The sequence below is a fragment of the Podarcis melisellensis genome, assembly GCF_964234715.1.
Source record: "Podarcis melisellensis genome assembly, chromosome: 3".
In the NCBI taxonomy this organism is placed as follows: domain Eukaryota; kingdom Metazoa; phylum Chordata; class Lepidosauria; order Squamata; family Lacertidae; genus Podarcis; species Podarcis melisellensis.
Genome location: NC_138530.1, coordinates 117,738,144 through 117,758,010, shown reverse-complemented (window position 1 = coordinate 117,758,010; position 19,867 = coordinate 117,738,144). Strand labels below are relative to the sequence as shown.

General features: G+C 40.7%; 1 protein-coding gene across 8 annotated transcripts in view; it reads left to right on the top strand.

Annotated features, from left to right (window-relative positions):
* WDPCP (WD repeat containing planar cell polarity effector) overlaps window positions 1-13,040 on the top strand; it is a 170,431-nt gene extending 157,391 nt beyond the window's left edge. For 5 of the 8 annotated variants that reach the window (XM_081906213.1, XM_081906216.1, XM_081906214.1 and 2 more), the window contains exons 16-18: window positions 7,007-7,107; window positions 8,818-8,846; window positions 12,489-13,038. In XM_081906213.1, coding sequence (XP_081762339.1) covers window positions 7,007-7,107; window positions 8,818-8,846; window positions 12,489-12,536 — 178 coding nt within the window. In that variant the 3' untranslated portion in view covers window positions 12,537-13,038. Of the gene's footprint in view, window positions 1-7,006; window positions 7,108-8,817; window positions 8,847-12,488 lie in introns of all 8 variants that reach the window. The other 3 variants (XR_014166928.1, XM_081906219.1, XM_081906217.1) reach the window with 3 other exon arrangements.
* The last annotated feature ends 6,827 nt before the right edge of the window (window positions 13,041-19,867 follow it).

Here is a 19,867-nt window from a genome sequence, read left to right as displayed (position 1 = left end):
CAGTTAATGGTGCTCTTCTAAACAGCCTTATCAGGGGGCTGTGCTTTTCATAATACAGTGGTCCCTCGGGTTAAGTACTTAATTCGTTCTGGAGGTCCGTTCTTAACCTGAAACTGTTCTTAACCTGAAGCACCACTTTAGCTAATGGGGCTTCCTGCTGCCGCCATGCCGCTGCAGCACGATTTCTGTTCTCATCCTGAGGCAAAGTTCTTAACCTGAGGTACTATTTCTGGGTTAGCGGAGTCTGTAACCTGAAGCGTATGTAACCCGAGGTACCACTGTATGGCACTGATTTTGATGCTGGTGCTGATGTTGAAGTGGCAGGTGGAAAGAAAATGCTATTAAAATAAATGTAGGTGCTTGGATTTGTAGGAAAAAAACAATTTATGAAGGCTGCAGTCCTAAACACACTAGGGCAGGTGGCCAAGACATTGCCCTCCAAACGTTGATGGTCTAAAACTCCCATAAGCCCCAGCCAGCATGGCCAACTGTCAGGAAACTAAGGATTTGTTGTTCAAGAGCACAGTAGAATTAACTTCTGAATAAACATGCTCAGTAAGTGCTCCACCAAGGCACTCAACAATCTTCAAGTGGTTCACAATTCTGGTTTCATATCCTGGTTTAGATGAACCCCTTAAACCCCTGTTACATGATTTAGATGATATAAGATTTTTGGTTTAAGAAAGTAAGCTGAACGTGCAAAACATACAACACATGACTCATTCCCAGGCTTATTGGACCATAACAGTTATATCAAACCTTGTTAGTTTCGGTCAAAGGTATTTCCAGGTAAATGTGCTTATACTTCCAGGAATGTGTTAGCTGAACTGCTACCTAAACTTTTTTTTTAACAAACCCTACATAGGTTGAAACATCAGCTTAAGCCTGCTGCCTCAATGTCCATTTTAGGAAGCAAGTTCCTTTGAATGTAGTGGGAATTAATTCCAAGGACATAGGTTCCAGTTCCCATGAGCTTGGGAAGAGTTTAATAATATTCCATGCAAAGAATTTACACAATAATCCAAACTCCAGCAGACTTATTTTAGAATATTTACTTCCTATTCTTGCAATGTATATTGTCCCCCATAGTAAGCTGAGCACTGGAATGCTAACAATTATTTTGGTTTTTCAACTTTAGTTTTACTTCTTGCCTTGCTGTTTTGAATTCTAAAATGGATAAGAAGGGGCATCACAGATTGCTGATCCTCTCAGCTAAACTTATTTGCAATCATTGAAGCTTCATAAAGTGCTTTCCCTTCCCAAAGGCTGAGATTACTTCTTGCTGAGCTGAAGAACATAAAGAGAGCTTCCAACGCTCATTAACAGCTTCTTCAGGCCGTTAAAATCCAAGGGAATGCCGCCAACCCTAAAATAAGGCAGATCCACTATCCCTGTATTTTCCCTCCTCTTGAGCTCCCAAATACAAAAGCAAGTCTTCATCCCTTAGAAGTCACATGAACCCCACCAACTCTAATGTGAGATGAAAAGGAACTCCCTGTAATAACTTCAGATTGGCACAGAAATAATTGACTTCTGCTAGAGGCCAGAAACCTGATAAACTTTCTCCTCACTGTTATAAAACATTGCAGCTGAACATAATGTGCAATTTTTTATGGAGCAACTTGCATATATTTGCACATTGCCAAGTTCCTACCTCACGCTAGGTTGACAAGACTACATTAATACATCTTCATTTCTTGTCCTACAGAGGATCTGATGAGAAAATATACTGCAAAAAATATAGTCAGAAAAGCCAACATTTGAATTATATTCTATTGATACTACACAGTGGTACCTCAGGTTAAGTATTTAATTCATTCCGGAGGTCCGTTCTTAACCTGAAACTGTTCTCAACCTGAAGCACCACTTTAGCTAATGGGGCCTCCCGCTGCTGCCGCGCCACTGGAGCACGATTTCTGTTCTCACCCTGAAGCAAAGTTCTTAACCTGAAGCACTATTTCTGGATTAGCGGAGTCTGTAACCTGAAGTGTATGTAACCTGAAGCGTATGCAACCTGAGGTACCACTGTATTTTTATCCACATGTAAAGTGGGGCTAAATACTGCGGCCGGCTCCGGAGTGGAAGTGTTGGAGAGGCAGCGCTCCCTCAGGGCAGAAGCTTCGGAGAGGCGGCGGTGCCCCTCTGTAATGCTGCGAACACTCGCATTTCTGCCCCTGGAGCAAGCTGCAGCCAATCGTAGTGTGGGAGAGGGCTGCCCAGAGCTGTGGGTGATCACAGTTTTGGGAGCCGTTGCATCCTTCTCAGCCACCCATCTGGAGTGCGAGCCCAGCGCTGCCTTTGTGAGTGGCAGTTGGCTCACAGCCTTGAGCTGTTGTGTCCTTCTCATGGCGCCCTCCAATTGGAGGGTGGCTGAAAAGGAGGCAACAGTCTTGTGCCCTGGTCCCTGAGAGCCCAGGGACCTATGGGCATGGCTCCCAGGATCACTGGGCATCCTTCCTGCAAGCAGTGCAGCTCACAAAAGCAGTGCTGGGCTCACAGGGGCCAGGACACACACCTGCTGCCTCAAGGACACAACAGCTCATTGTGCCTTGATGCTCCACCCAAAACACTGTGCCTGGGGTGATAGCCCTCCCTCCCCGCTATGCCACTGGGCACATAGTATGCTGAAGAGCTAAAATAAGCCTTTCTACACTTTATTCAATAAGTTTTCCTTGAAAAAAGCTAAAAACTTTGTAAATAATTCATCATCTCTGTAGTTACAAGTCTTACAGTTGTATTTTTCCACCATTAGCATTATTGCGAATACTATTAGCATTTACACGACTACAGATAACCAATTCATTTTTCACTCTTTTGTTGTGATTTGAATCAGAATTTTAATATCCAGTCTCCCTGTATCAGTTTCCAGTTGGACTTTGGTTTTGCCTTCCTAGACATAAGAATACCAAAACTTATACATTATCTTTGCTGACATTACAATATCACATTTTACAAATAGGCAATTATAATTTGCTTTGCTGCTGCAAAAATAGGATAGATTCCATTTTTAGTGTTGTACTTCATTCCATTTTTCAAGCCTATCAAATCTCTACTATGTTTATATTTCCTTTGCCAAACACATTTCCTTCATCATCATTAGTGCCATTTTGGACCATTCATTGTAAGGTTTAAGTATACAGTTACAAACCTTCCATTAGTTATAGTCATATGGATGTGTTCTACTTGTAAGAGCAAGGTTCTACATGTTTTTTGAACATGTAAAAGTATTTAGGCATCCTTTTCTGTGCTATATTAATAGAACAACAACTTTGGTACTTATAACATGAATAATGCATTGTTTCTTTCCACTCCCCTCGCCCTGAACTGCTAGTTATCTCTTTTTTTCTTAAAACTGATGAGCCAGGAAGCAATGCCAGCATGCACATAATATTAAAGGTGTGTCAGAAAGGGTGTACTGTAAACATAATAAATGTGAAAACATTCTAATCAACCTGCCTTTGATTCACAGAAGGTTGAACAAACCTGTTTACCTGCATAGTATTAAATTGCTTGTGTCAGAGTATGTCCTTATATAATTTTAAAAAATGAGACTCTCTTTAGTGAAGGATAGCAGCACTTTTCAAAAGATTCCAAACAGGAATGCATCAAAGGTGCAATGTCAAAAAGGCAAGAAATATCATCTCAGGATCACATAACATCTTTCTTGAACAGTGTCTCTTGTTGCTACCATATGTGACTTTCCTAGACAGGCCCTCCAAGGGAGAAAGGAGGACTTTTATCAACAAGATACCAAGCACAGTCCTTATATGGTATAACTGTGAGCATGCAACTGCATTGTGCAGTTTTGACATATGATGTCCCAAAGTGTTTCAATAAGAACTGCTAAATTGAGTATCAGAATCACATTCACAATTAAATGTGATTTAAGGCCATGGACTTAAATGGGTTGAACTTATTATTAGACTTTAATTTGAATATTTACTTTCACATCACCCTGTATATTAAAATACAGTTTGTATTTTATTATCTTTCTCCTCCCCTTCCACTTGAACTAGTGGTCTTTGTCACAAACCATGTGTGTAACATTGGGGAGTTTTCAGCATTCATTTTTAAGAAAGGGTAAACAAAGCATCTAACAAATGCTCTACTAAAACATTTTCTAGTATAGTATTCCAAGTGTCCTGCACCAAAGCAAACTGTCACCATGATAGAAAAACATCACAATTATTTTCACATTAAGCCAAACTGGCCCAACCCAGACTGACCTTATTTTACTCATCTCACAGTCTTTTGAGCCTCATTAAACTTGGCATTGTGAAGGATCATGTGACACCAAGCCTATTTCTGCATCTTAGATAGAAATAAATGTAGTACTCTGAGTACTTCTATTGCATACAGCTCTTAGGTAGATTTATATGTATTAGGTAAAAGTCACTAAGTTGCTTTTATCCCCTTCTGGGCTTTTCATGTTTGTTGACTTTAATGAAAACTAGAAGCAACATCTTCTTCTAAGCCTTTTGGATATAGTTGAAATCCTCCCAAGCACTGGTCAATTTTAAAGAAATAAATGTCTAAAGAGGATCGACAGTTTTAAGCTCTCTTAAAAACATAAAAATAGAAGGGTTACAGCAATTTGGCAGCCAAAAAAGCAATTTACAGGTCACCATGGAATCCGCAGCTATGTGTAGGAAAGCTGATCAAGAGACTACAGAAAAGATAATGGAGCCGGAGGCCAAAAGGATCTTTCCATTTTGAAACTCACCTAATCTGGTCTCCAATGAAGTTCCTTAGTTTCTTTTCTTGAGCCAATAAAGCTTAGTGGGAGAGGTGGTTGCATTATTGTGGCTTTAGCATGGCTCAGAGAAAGCTGAAGAGCTGCAATGTTACTCTACATTCATAGCTGCTTGCCTAACCTCCATTCAGTTCAGTTTTTGTTGTTTCAGCCTTTGGCCATATCATCACATGACAATAGACTATTAACCAATTAAAAAAAACAAAAACCAGTCAGCCACTATAACAGTCTTCACTGTTTTGCAACCAAAACGCTGCAGCATATCCAAAGCTTATCTTCTCAGCAGAAAAGGGGGATTTTACATTCAGACTGAATCGTGTGTATCATCAAAGGCTAATTCTACTTAATGCTAACTACACCATCAAGCAAGTTAATGTGCAATTACATCAGAGCATTCACATTCTCAGGATAACAATTTACATGCTGCAACTGAAAAAGAGGCATTTGATCATTAAGTTAGACAATGACACATGGTGTAACAGTTTTGCAAATTAATTGATATTTCCCTATTGATGAAGAAACCTAAGTTACTGTGAAAGAATGTTGCTCCCTCCACCCCTTCTTCTGCTCACAATCACTACAATGCAAATAAGTACACAAAAAGATACACAAATCAAAACTGATTTTCTATTCAGTGAAGGCAATACTCACCTAGATTTTTAACTAACAAGTTGCAAAGCAAAATGCTGATTTTGTTTCCCTAATAAGGAAACTGCCTACATAAAAAAATTATGACCAACAATTAAACTTTACTGTATAAACCAACATACTTTTTATGATTATATTAAAATCCTCAGAAATGTTGAAACATTCTGGGCATCCACAAAACATTCTGATAAACTGTCATTTATATACGTAGAAGCTATACACAATTCTCAGTAATAGGCCATTTCCTTTATTATTGTTGCCAAGGATATGCAGCTAGTATTCAAATGGAAGGCTCATTAGTCTAAAGAAGAGCACACAAGTTTATTTTAATATCCATTTACCTGAAAAAGGAATAAAGCAATGGACATTCTGCTGAGGTCTCTCAGTGCCCCTTCAGAAATTTTTGCAAACATGGTTAGCTAAACATTCCAGGGTGCCTAGTTTTGGATCATCATCTTCATTTTGTTGGGCTCTGCATGGCCTCTTCAACATTTTATTGGTTTCTGATGCATCCTCACTTGAATTTCCAAACACACACGCACACACAGAGATTAAATAAAATGGTCTCTTAGTTCCTTACTAATATATTAGTGATCCTGAGACCATGGGCATAGCCAGGATTTATTTTGGGGGGCAGGCTTTATGTTGGAGGGGGCAGAACTGGGTTATCTGCAAAACAATTGGTCAGTTAGTTAAGTACTTGTATTTATTTGCTTGATTGGGGGGCAGCTGCGCCCCTGCACCCCGCTGGCTATGCTCATGCCTGAGACTGTAAATTGTTTTAATACAATATTAGTATTTCTACATTGTTGTAACATGCCCTGAGATTTCACTGTGGTAAGAAATGTTAATGGTAACTCTATATATAGATTAATTCAATACATCTGATCTACAGGACAAAAAAGTAGACAGAATACTGGGCTTAAATCTCTCCAACTAGCCCTGCGGCCTGGTGAGCATGCAAATACTGACCCCACCCCCACCCCAGCTGATCTGCACGCAGTCATGGAGCTGGCCGCTTGGCACCCGGAGCAGGGCACATGCTGTGCACCCGGGGGGCGGCAATCAACCCAGGGGGCTGATTGGCACGGCAGCGATCTGCCCAGGGGGGATTTTGTTTCCCCCCCAGGTATGACACCTGGGGTGGACTGCCCCCACCCCTTCCTATGCCCCTGTCTGCACGCATCAGCAATGGAGGTGGGTTGTTCACACTGAGGTTTTCTTTTCTTTTTTTACAATCCTTGATTGTATATATATAAATTCCATGAAATAAATAGATATGAGCATGTGTGTGTGAGAGTGTGCTGTGGCCACACCCACATCTACTTTAGCACATCATGAACAAACTGATGTGAATCTATTCCCAACAGGACTAAATCTGGATCCAATCCATTCTGTGCACATAAAGTTTTTGTAATTGAGATTTTTGAGCCTCAGGGAGCTCAAAACAGTAAGGCTGGAAGCCTGTATGTTAGGAGTAAGCCCAGTTTAATCAGTGAGACCTACGTTTGAGAAGACATGCAGAGGCTTGCAGTGTGAGGTCTACAAAGCATTTTTACAATTATGTGCAGTCCTTCACATTATACTTTGCCTGTTTCTTTTAAGATCTACTTTTTCTAAGGAGACAGACAAAAGGGACTGTGAATTTGTAACAGGCAATTGCACGGCTCCACAGGTGGACAAACCTGCATCTTGGTGTCGGACTGGTAAGGATAATCTCAAATGTGTATAACAAGGAGTGGTTTGGAAACTGATCAGCTGACAGGTCTGGAAGAATTTTATAGTGGGGGGAACCATCACTTGTGAGGATTCCTAGTTGACCTGCAGAGTGCTGATCTGTAGCAGTGAGACAGCATGGTCTAAGCCAGGGGTAGTCAACCTTTTTATACCTACTGCCCACTAATGCATCTTCCTTGATGGTAGCATTTCCTTACTGGCCCCCCCCCCCCAGTGCTCGATGGAAGGAGGATTCAGCTTGTGCCGTAGAACCCCCTCCCTGCTTGACAACCCTTGGTCTAAGCAATTGGAGGAACCAATCATCTTTTGTGCCTTAATTCCTCAGTCCCATGAATGAACTGGTGTCTCTCTAGCATTATGGTAAATATTTAAAGCAAATGAAAGACATTTCACAGTCATAGTACAGTTGCAGAGTTTTTACCATGCACTGCTTAATTATCTTCCTATGTAATGAGCTCTTTTATTCCCCCATATTCCCATATTGTCTCATTCAAAGAACATTTTTGTTATACCCTAGCAAGGTTAGGTAAAAATAGAATGGCTATGATTGGGTGAACATAGGCTGCTCCATTTAAAGGGGTTGAGGGCCCAAATTAGATAGTTCTATCAGAAACATAAAACCAAGAGGTGGTCCACATAATCATGTATCTCACTTGTTCCGTCATCACTTAATTGTTCAACGCTTGAATCAGAGCTAGCTCTTTGTTTCAATTCTTGCAATTCTTTTATACCTGCAAAGCAATCACAATGTTGAAGTCAAAGGTTAGGCAGATTGGTCTCATAAAGGTTCCCAGTCAAAAATACATGTAGTTAAAGGGAGTTCATTTAGGGAAAGTATTAGCGTAGCAACAAATCTAAATCAATCTATATTGCGTGTCACAGATCATGTGTGCAGATGTTTTGGTTAGTAACAGACTGACAACAGTGAGTCTGGCTAAGACAGTGAAGATGTGACCCTGGAGAAGACACTTTATGGCAAGTTGTGATTGAAATACAGAATGAGCATAGAAAAGAAGTGAAATAGACAGTAAGAATAAACAGGAAACTGGAATACACTATACTAGTAGCTTGTGTTATTTATTATTGGTATCATTTGGAATAAGAATAACATCTTAGGTAAAACATTCATCTTTATGGCTGGAATCCTTCCTAAAAATGAATGTTTCATTCTCCCCCATGTTTCCAAATCTTTTTAAACATCTTTCCATACCTTAACATAATTGTCTCGAATATGTTGGGATTCTTTACTGTCAGTCAGACACCTAAATACTTAATCTTTTTCTCAATTTTAATGCCGCTCAGCTCCTCCAAGTGCTTTTTTGACTGCATAGCCATATTCTTGACCAGCATCTTAGTCTTCCCTATGCTCTGCCCAAGGCAGGTCTGTTCTACTGGCACCTACATTTACTTTTGTACACTACAGTAGGAGATGGGGATAAATGAGAAACAGACCTACTATATTGGAGCACATGAATAGCCCACGTTTACATGAATAAGAAAGCACTCTCCACATGGCAGGTCTGCCATAAGAAAAAGTGTGAAGTTGGCCTGTATGTATCTCTGTGTGTGTATCATTTACTATGTGCATCTTAAAAAGAAACTGGATTTAATTGAAATAGTATTTCTATCTTGATTGTTTTGCTACCTAGCTCATTCAAATGACTTACCTTCTTTTTTAGAAACTCCCGAGGAAACACGTGATGGACAGGTAAATAGTTTTCCATGTTGCTCAACAGAAAATACATGTTTGCAACTCCTTCTGTCACATTTTCAGAACACATTTTTATTTGTTTACATAGTGTCATCAGTGTGCATGGTTTTTAAAGAGTACAGGTATTTGATCCAAGGAGCTTAAAAGTTTAAAATTCAACAGAGGGTGGGGAAACAGGAAAATAGTATACAATTAATTTAGTTTCACATGCTTAGTTTGCTTACAGAGTAGTCCACCAGCACAGCAATACCTCAAGGACTGCCTCTCTCCATATGAACCTACGTGGACCCCGAGATCATCTTGTGAGGCCTTTCTTGGTGTGCCTTCTCCACAAGAGGTCCAGAGGGTGGCAGCATGAGAACGGGGCCTTCTCTGCAGTGGCTCCCCTTTTGTGGAATGCTCTGCCAGGGAGGTTCGGCTGGCACATTCATTATACATATTTAGGCACCAGGCGAAAACGTTCCTTTTTAACCAGGCCTTTGGCTAATTGACGTCCAATGCCCTTGTAAAATGTGTTGGAAGGGGGGATTATTGGGCTGTTTTTATTATGTTTTGCTGTTTTTTATATTGTGATTTTATGTTGTGAACCACTCTGAGATCTACAGGTATAGGGCAGTATTCAAATTGTTGTTGTTGTTGTTAAGGTGAAAGTTTTCCTTTGCCCAACACATATTGCTGCACTGGAGTGCTGCTGGCTGATGACAGAGTGACACAAGCATCACTGTTCAGTGCAATGTTCCCCCTTCTGCTCACTAAACAGTATCCATCACAAGGCTTGAAATGAGACATTCTGGGGGTGGGGAAGGGGTGGAGCTGAGCCAGCTTGGCATTTGTTGACTCCCCAGCCAGTTGCACTGCTGTCACACAACAGTATGTGGTCCAATTTGAGCCTGGTGGCATAATGAGCTGCCTTCCTACCCCCCCCCATCTTTCACCTTGCCAGCCTGGGTGGCAGTGCTGTGGCCCCACTACTCTGTAAACCCCCACTAGCTGGGTAGAGGGGAAGGTTCGGGTTTTGCCTTAGTTGGAGTAGAAAACAGGATTTTAGAGTAGGACAGGAGTTGCCCCTCAGTTGTTGGATTTCAAATCCCATCACCCCCAGCAATGGCCAATAGCCAGGAATGATGGGAATTGTCCAAAACATCTGGTGGGGTAAAGCTCGGCTTGTGCAATTGTAATTAAAGTCTACAGCAAACATTCTCAGTCCTGTAACCTAGTTTACATTCCAAGAATATATGAGGTCAGAACAGACACGTTCCTTCTCGACTGAATATTCAAAGCCATTCATACAATGAGAAACAGGAGTCTTAGCCTAAGAGCTTTGCTCCATGCTAAGTTACACACTGGCTATAGCCATATGATAAACTATGCATTATTTTTTAAAAAGGGGCTTATTCCAGCTGTTTGTGTCTTCAACTAGTTTAAATTTTATCCTTCTTATGTTCAACCCAAGAATTAATTTGCATTTCTCCCCCCATATGGCACACAGTGTATGGGTCCTGCCAAAAGCCATTCAGAATACTTTGTAAGCAGCCTACTTGATTGACATGAACGTAGCATAAAATAAAAATTAACTTTCTGCTGGCTTCCATATTCTCAGCTGACACCTTTTTAAAAGTAATGAGCCAGTGCAGAACTTGTAAGTGATCCTTCCCCCTCTATCAGAAAGCTGCTCCTGAGGACCTAGTCCTTAAATTAAGACATCACTTCTGTGCACTTTCACAAACGTCTGCATCTAAAAGTGGCTCCGTGTGCATTACATGGCAGGTGAACGAGAATTTCATAACTGTTTCCCACAACAAACAAGTAAGGTGTGAATGGCAAACACCTCTCCAGGCACACCACCACCTTTTCTTTTTGACAGGTTTTAACATGGTAGCCCTAACCAACAAGGATGAGAATTATGGCCTTCATATAAAATTGGCTGACAAGGATCTGGTCCATGGAGCCAAAAAGCTCTCCCATTAATAATGCTATACAAGTTTCTACATGACAAAATATACTAGTAAATAAGATCATGTGATCATACACTAAAAAGACACTAGCTTCAGAGCTACCTTGCTAGAAAGAGATGGTCATTTATAAAAGATAAAGATGTAATTAATGGGGAGGGGGCAGCAAAAGAAAAGTAGACATGCCATATAGCAGAGGCAAGGGAAATGTGGCCTCAGGGTCACACACTATCCTTGGCCTAAGTGCAAGCAGCATGCTTCTTAATTTAATGAGAGCAGAGTGGGGAATGGGGGGGGGGAGCCAAATGGAGTGATGGTGGAAGAACAAGTGGGGTGAGGGGGCCTCTGCAAAAGATCAGTTTAGCCCTCTAGCAAACGTCATCTGTCTGTCTCTCTCCTGGCAGCAGGAGCAGAGTGGGGGGAAACGGGTGGGGCGGCCACCCACCCACTACTGTCTTTGATTCCTGACAGACTACTCCTGAGGGAATGTGGCCCGAGACACACACAAAACAGGTCCCACTTGCCCACCTTATATAGTTCCCAACCTTCCAGTCCAGATTTGAAGATTATTATTTGTCCATCTCCAGACAAAAACTGAGAGGCATCTGACACCTATAGCTGCGGTAGTTTTTGAACAGGAATGTTGGAGTGGCAACTGTTCACAAAATACAGATCATACTGGCTAACAGGTTTTATTTCCAGAGAAGCATAGGAGTGTTTTGGTGCATGAAATGTGCCAGGGTGTGTTACTTGGTTTCTGATCTATAATTATATAGGGGTTCAGAATAGGAAGGAGCTTAGTTGTATGAAACACTTTGTGTTGTGCAAAGTAAAGCAACTGTTTAGAATATGCTACCAAATGCTAACTCATTTCAAAGTTCATACTACACTTACTAGCAGTTTAAATATAGAGAAAGGGCAGGTAACAATGCTGGAAATATAGTACAATTACAGAGATATTCAGTGTTGAAATGCAGGTTTTATGCAGTATTCTGCCGGGTTGTTTCCATCTCACTGTTAGAACAGATATACCATGAGATGGAGCTGCTGGTCTGGTAAATGCATGTTGTTCAAGACTGATCTAATCTGACATGTGAAAGTTTTTTAAAAAACAAAAATCCTCATGAATTCCACTTGAACTTGCCAGCACACAGTAAGCCTGAAGCAGCCTTAACTTGCACACTTTTGCTGCCAACTTTTACACTTTTTTACTTAAATGACTAGAGCATATGTTGAATATTGCAGTGAGGCAAGTTTCCTTTTGTTTCAAGTTCCATGCCTAGTTCTCTTTACATCATGAAGGCTGAAGCATTTGTATGTATTGTAATTTGAAAAAGGAGAAGTCCCTTGTTTGGGGTGGGAGAGGGAAATTCATATTGTATCTTCTCTTCCACCAAAAGCATAGGCATACATCCATGTGATAGAAAATATACCCAAGATTTGAATGTGTACATTTTCAGAAATTGTCATCTTAGAGTGCAAAGATACGTGACCACTTGATACATGACCAAAAACATGGTGTTATAGGTTGTTCTTCAATAAATAGTTAACATAATTAAGACTTTTTAAATTGAAAAGTTGTTTGTTTCATTGAAATTGTGGTTATAAAGAGAAAAATACAAGTCTTAATATCCATCCTGTACTGTAACAAGTGTCCTTGTTCTTTTTTTTCTTTTCTTTTTTACAGGAAATCAGAAGTGGCTCCATTGAAGTGGTGCATTTTGGCCTGGTATAAGCCAAAATCTTAATAGTTATTCTTTCTTGAAAGAAAATCAGGAGGACCCTACACACCAATTGTTGAGAATTTTCAACCTCCTTATTTTAATCAATTCTGTAATAGAGTTCAAATACTGTATTTACTTGAGTCTAATGCGCCATCAAATCTAATGCGCACCTCAATTTTCAGAAGCTTGAAACAAAAAAAAAAGGATTTCCCGGTGAATGTAAATGTACCATCGAATTTAAGTAATCTAAATTTTCGCAACGTAATTTGGCCGGAACGGGTAAGTATTAGATTCAAGTAAATATGGTAGCAGTAAACGCTCAGCACTTTTAGTCCCATTTATTTCTATGGGAGAAAGTTCAGCAAGTAGACATAATGTCTGAAGACATAATGTCTGAATGTAGACATTCAGTCATAAAGAAACCTTCTCTCTCTCTCTCTCTCTCTCTCTCTCTCTCTCTCTCTCTCTCTCTCTCTTTCTCATACACACACACACACACAGAGAGAGAGAGAGAGAGAGAGAGAGAGAGAGAGAGAGAGAGAGAGAGAGAGAAAACAGCTTTGCAACTTTATTACAAGGAAGTCCAGCAAATGCTACAAATAATTACACAGTAGAAATACTGGATATAATAGAGGGACAGTTATATGAGGTAGATTTGGAAATGAATCCAGGACTGCTGCCCTAAAGTGGGCGGCTTTTATACCATCTGATAGCACCTTTGTTCCAGGATCACAAAGGCCTAGACATGTCTCCTCAGAAGTAAATTCTACCTAGATAAATGGGGCGTGCTCCAAGATAAGCAGGTATACAGTTACAGCCTGAATATCTTTTAAAGCAGCCCATCTGTGCAAATCCCTAAATTTTATAATGCCACAAACTGCAAAATAAACCCTGTGTACATCAGCACTTTATAGTTGTCACCTGTAGGGTAATGAAGGCCATGAACGCATGCACAGATTGGGGACCTGTTTGAGACCCTGTGAAACTTTTCTTCCCAGTTCCATAAACTGACAGCATAAATAAACCTTCATGAGGGTAAAAAGATTCATTCGGAACGGGAAAGTGGGCTTCAGCTTCTCATCTTCAAAGCCACATGGAGATGGACCAACCCCACCTTTCCCCCAGCTCCTGGGCCACAGGTCTGGAAGGTCAGTCAAGGTGGTGGAGCCCTGAAAGGAACTTCATGCAGCATTAAAATGTTATGAAGGAGAAGGTAATTCAGGAATACGGAGAGACCCCCTTTCCCTGTCTCTGCCTCCTTCCCTCACATAAGCATAATCCACAGTGGCAAGAGGAGCAGTTAAAAGAAATCTCAGAATTTACTCCTCCCTCCTTTACGACTACAGCTTTGAATTTCCACTTAAGGCTTTGCAATAGATATTCCATAACATTCTAACAGATAGCATCTTCACTCAGGATACCACTGCAAAAAATCATCCTTTAACAGCCAGTACAATTCTTTGAAGAAAAATGCTCTCCATTTTCCAGTACATCCATATCAGTTTAGCTGAATAACCATTATTTTCCCTTTAAAAAGGCATGGTGACTCTAATAATCTAACCTTCTATAGAATTATTCAGCTTTTTCAGGCATTAACAGAAAATGGACTGGGGGGAATCCTATGCTGCATTTTGTCATAACTACATTTGTACTCTCATTTTAAGAGTAGTTTCCTCCTGACATTGTTCAGTGCATTTTTTTCTGGTGTTGTCTGGAGACATGTATAATATAAAATGATCTTAACTGTGGTCACACAATTTAAAACTAAAGTTATGTTGCGTTTAGTTATATACTTAATTAGTAATATTGCCAAATAAAGAGAGATAAAATTATTTTTATACTTTGCAAAGAGTCCTTGTCAAATCTGCATCTAACCTTGTGGATGATGGGTTTAGTAGCAAGACTGGGGGAATAAAGCATAGAGACTTATCAGTAATAGTCTGATGAACACATTAAATCCATGCTGAAATGCTTATGTCCTCAGCAGACAAAGAGTAGTAAAATGCATAATATTTTCAACACTCACTGGTCCAGTGGCCGAGAAATACAAGACCTATGAGACAGAGACATAATTAACCATGTAGTAGTCCACCATATATCACTGCATATAAAAATAAAATTGTTACTGTGTGTTTTCTTTCAATGACATGGGGAGAGCATGTGCCCCATAAGGTATATTTATATAAAGGCACTTTCTGCAAAGGTCTATGCAGTCCAACAACGGATCAAGGGAGCCTTTTGCTTGTTCAGCCTAAGGATCCTGAAATGCGTTACTTAGCCATAGAGCTATTTTGCTGAATTGCAGCCATATTTCTGTCAGTACAAGTGAAGGTCTATATGAGGGATTAATCTGACACCAGACAGTGATCTTTAATCCTTCAGTATATCATAATCTATTTACTTTGCATGCTAAGAGGATTTTGGTTTTAAAATACACAGGAAGTGATGCTAGAAATGTACAGAAGATCAGGAATGCCGTTTCCAAAATATCTCAGTTTTTAATAAAATCCCTTTATAGATTTCTTGGAGTTCCTTCCTTTCAAAGTACTGAATAGGGATTTAGCTGGAAATGGGCATTTTTTTTATTATTCATACTGCAGTTCTGCAAGTGTGTTTCTTTCCTGGGTGTGTGGCGGGGGGGGGTTGCTAGATACAAGGCATGAAAGGAAAGGATCTTTTACACTGCAGATCATTTCCAGCAAGTTAAACAGGGTATTTGTTGGCAAAATCAAAATAAATTCCAAGCTACTGTGAATTTTAAATGTATTGCTACTGTGTTAGCTCAGTTGGTGATTACTGTACCATTCAGGTGATAAAACAAACAGAATCAAAATAATTCTTAACTCACAGAACAGAATTGGAATATTATACAAAAAACACCCTTTGATTGTACAAATTACTGTACACCATTATCTTAATCCTGGCGTTGAAGTCTCCACAAATGCCTGTTAAATACTTCTTATAAGCACATAGGTGACAACTGCACTTTTAAAATTATTTTCCATTCAATATGTTCAACCTGTTCTACAATATACCACTGAGCATCTTAAGACACAATTTGTTATTTACTTCATCAGAAGATGCAATAAGGAAAGAATACTAGTTTGAGAAACAGAAAGTGCATTCTGATATTGACTGAGTGACATTGAAAGCCAAGGGAAAGTTGCTTAGAAAATGTTGTGCTAATAACATGACAGCATGCTGCATGCTGAAATTCTGTACCAGGATAAATCCAATTCTGTTTCATGAAAAGATGGACTGATCAACCTGCAGCATGAAGCAAACAAAGCATCTTGGCATACATTGGTTTATAGTCACTGGGGGGGAGGTGCCAGTACTGTGTACCCCTTGAGTACCCCCAGAAAAAGCGCTGCGTTTAGTGCCTTATTTAATAGAGGTTGGTTCTGTGTATACCCCGAATAAAGAAGCAAAGAGCTGGATTGTGCCATTAACAAGGCATGGTGAGGTGAGCTGGGAGTGTCCAACCTTCTGAGTATCCTCTACCTCAGTTGTCGCATCAAGCTAAACACAAGACCATCTCCACTCCCCTTTCTTCTCTGAAAAACTAAACCAAGCACATTGAGGAAAACATGTAGAGCTTTAGAGGTGGAGGGGTATGGAGAAGTGGGGTGGAGAGGTGGAATCTTCCATTGAAGTGGGCAGCTCCAGCTAGTATTATTAGTGTTATTAATAACCCCCCCCCCATGGCAAAAAAATTAAAAAGTTAGAGACTTTTATTTAATTTTTTTAATAAAATTTTTAAAAACCCTTAAGAGGGTCCCCTGGATGGATCTGGCTGAAATGCCCTGGGCTTAATCCTCTCAGGAGGGGCCCCTTTGCTTGTCATTTTCATCTACTTACATGAAAAGCAGGGAACTTATATCCTTTTTTATTCCCTGTTATAGGCAATGGGGGGGGGGGACAGCTTTTGATGTAACAGATTAGATTTTGACCTGAATAAATAATCAGATCAGAATAACACACAACGGATCTCAAACAGACTAGGTTGCTTATAAATGCAGGAGATACAAGGCAAAGTCCTATCCTTGACCACTGAGCCTGATTTCCTCAAGGGTGCAGTTTCCAAGTGTCACCAAAGCACTATTTAGCTATTCAACAGAATGTATAGTACCACCTGCACTGACCCCTCCACTTATGAACTTCACATACTGAGCATTCCTGGACTGTGTAAACATATCAGAAGTTTAAGTTTGCATTTAATTGGATTTGTCACACATCTTCCTTCACTGGAATCCTAGAGACCAACAGGACCACCAACAGGACCATCATCAGAACTACCAACAATATCAGTGGGGAACACCCCCAAGAGGTGTCTGGAAATCTTTTGGATCGTTCAGTGTTCAGTGGTGGGTTGACATAGTCAATCCTCTGCCGCACTAAGGAGTCCCTGTAAGTCTAAACCAATCTTTCAAACCAATATAGGTTATCATCTTTCCAGGACAAAGGAATTGCACCAAATATCCTCAACTGCAGATCTCCCTCAACCTGCCCAGGACAAAAAAACCCACTTAAGTCAAGAGGTGAGATATTAACTGAGACAGCCCCATGGCTCTTATGGTGGCCAATAATCACCATGTTCTGGTCCTGTGGAGGAGCACAATGCAGGTCAGCTATCAGAACAGCAAGCACTTCCAGTGAGCAACTTGTTCCAAGAAAGGATGGAAATGAATGGAGGTATTTTGAGCCTCTGCCTCCTTTGGGAGAACTAATCTCTTGATGAGCCAACCCTCTAGCCTGAGGACTCCTGCATGACTTATAGCCTGGTACACTCCCTGCTTGCTGTACTGGTGAGGTAGGTTGTGAGGCACTTGGTTGCCTGAGCCCAGGAAAGGCACCTGTGAGGGTCCTTGCTCTGGTTCTTTGGGCCCTCATGCTGCAGGATCTGGTTCAGGGGCTCCTGCCTGCTAGCTTTGCATTCAGTAGTCCCCCGATCACCATCATCTGCTCAGAGCCAGAAATTTGACCTGACTCATGGACTGGCAACACCTTTGACTCGGCATCCTGGTCACTGCTGGACGCAAGAGAAATAACATGAATTATTTTTTAAGCCCAGCAGGCAAGGGGGACAAGGTAGGAATGCTGATGGGTGGGAGGTAACTGAACACAAGGTAGGAGGTAACTGAACACAGACAGCCTGTGACTATACTGAGATAATATATTGACACTTGCATCTCACCATAGTTTGCATTCATAATGACAATACACATGCAAGGCTATTGGATCAGAGTTCATATTCTGCCAGCTCCCATTTTTAAAAAAGATTTCAGGTACACCTTTGACAGACACAGTCATATCCCAAAACAAGTTATTTCTCTCATTGCCCTATGCAACATACATAACCATAAATGAAGACAAAATGCCCTTTTTTTTGCTTCAAATTCCTGTCTCTGCAACTTAAACCCAAATAAAGAGACAATTCAAGCAAGGGACCAGCATGGGCCCTTTTTTCCTTTGAAAATAAACCGCTGCCACGGAAGAATAGCCCTACTCAGGAGGTAATGAGTATGCATATTGGGAGATATTCATGTTTCTTTGCTGCAGACACAGGTCTCAGAGAGAGCTATATTTGAAGTGATTTTTTTTTTTTTACAATGTTCTATACTGTGTTTCTTAATGCTACAATTGCATCGATTGAAGTCAGCAGATCATTCACTGCATCCTGTGTAAATCTCTTGAGCATTTCAAGTGACCCCATGACACAGGGTAAAACATTTAAAAAGAACAGCTTGCTTTTCAGATACGATTGACAAGGGCCAACACTTCTCAAGGTACAAAACACAGAAGCTATTTTCACCTCCCTCATTAACTCACAACATAATGCTTAGAATCTAAGATGATCACTGTCTATAACAGTGGTTTTCAAACTTTTTTCTCTGGGTCACACTTTCAGAATAAATAAATAAAAATCTACTTTAAAATATGATAATGGGACATCCAGAAAATATAAAGCAATGCAGTTAGATAAGAACATGAATCATTCCCAGAATATGAGTATAAGCTAGCCTTCTCTAGCACTCTGGTCAAAGGGGACTCTGAATCACAACTAAGTATCACTTGATGCTCTTGCTCTCATTTTGAAAAGATATCTATATTCTGCAAAAAAAAATTATACTATATATACTACACTGAAATATTTAAATATTTCTTTGATTGTCCTTGAATCTTCTCACCCCCCTTGCAGTCCTCTCCTGCCACACCCTTTGAGAACACAGCCACGTTTTGCTTACGTTCTCTCCATTTACTTTTTTAGTCTAACTCTTGAGTCAAACACTGTTACCATATTACAGTTTTTCCTTTAAGGAACAAACTCAACTTTTCTAACCAAGTCACAATTTATTCCACATTATTGTACAGCTGAGTGAAAAATTTAAAAATAAAAATAAAAATACATGTTCTGTGGGATAGCAATGATGTTAAAGAGGCAAATCACATTTGTATTGATTTGTATTGTTTTTTACTGATGGGGGGCAACTGCCCCCCCCCCGGCTACTCTCATGGTGTGCACCCATGGATTTTTGCCTTTGTGGAAAAGGGGGCAGGAGCACTCAGGGGAATGTTGCTTGAGATAATACATGCAGGGCTTCCACGTGTGCTTGCACCACAAAATCAGCCTCTCACCTCCACAGATGTCTCCACAAAAAGTGATGTGTGGTAGGCTCCTCAGAACCCAACTCACCAACCACTGGTGATCAAGGCTAATATGGAGGTGGGCACCATGGCCTGCCCAGGGGCCTGAGGCACAGCTCACTGGGATACATGGCGGATCAGCCTGGTCGACATGGCAGAGCCATGCTCTACCTCAGCTGGGGAAGCTCAGGGACTCACAAAGACACTTTCTCACTTCCAGACATTAGGGTGTGCCTGGGCACACCTGGCACACCCCGTATGCACACCTATGCCTAAAATTAAACTACTACTTCAATGCTTTTTTGGAAATGCCGAAGGTCAGATTCTTTCCAAAACTTTTCTCCTTTTTTTGGTGCCCCTGCTTTGCTCACTCTTCCCCCATTTTTCTGTTATCCTTTTATTATTTATTACATATTGTCAGAGTCACCCATTTGGTCCCAGCTCACAAGAGACCCAACTCCGATCCGGTTTATTTACAGAAAGTCTTTATTGAAGATCATGGTTGCATTTACACTCCATCTCTGTGACTCTACATCTGTACCGTTAGATCGTTGAAGTCCCCTCTGAATCTGTCCCGCCTCGGCACCAATTTAAGAGGCTAGCCCTGGACCACCTCTTCCTCTCCTTCCTTTTCCGCAGGGTCTTTCTGCCCCCCTGAGTTCCCCCTCTCCGGGACTCGCCCGAGGCTGAATCC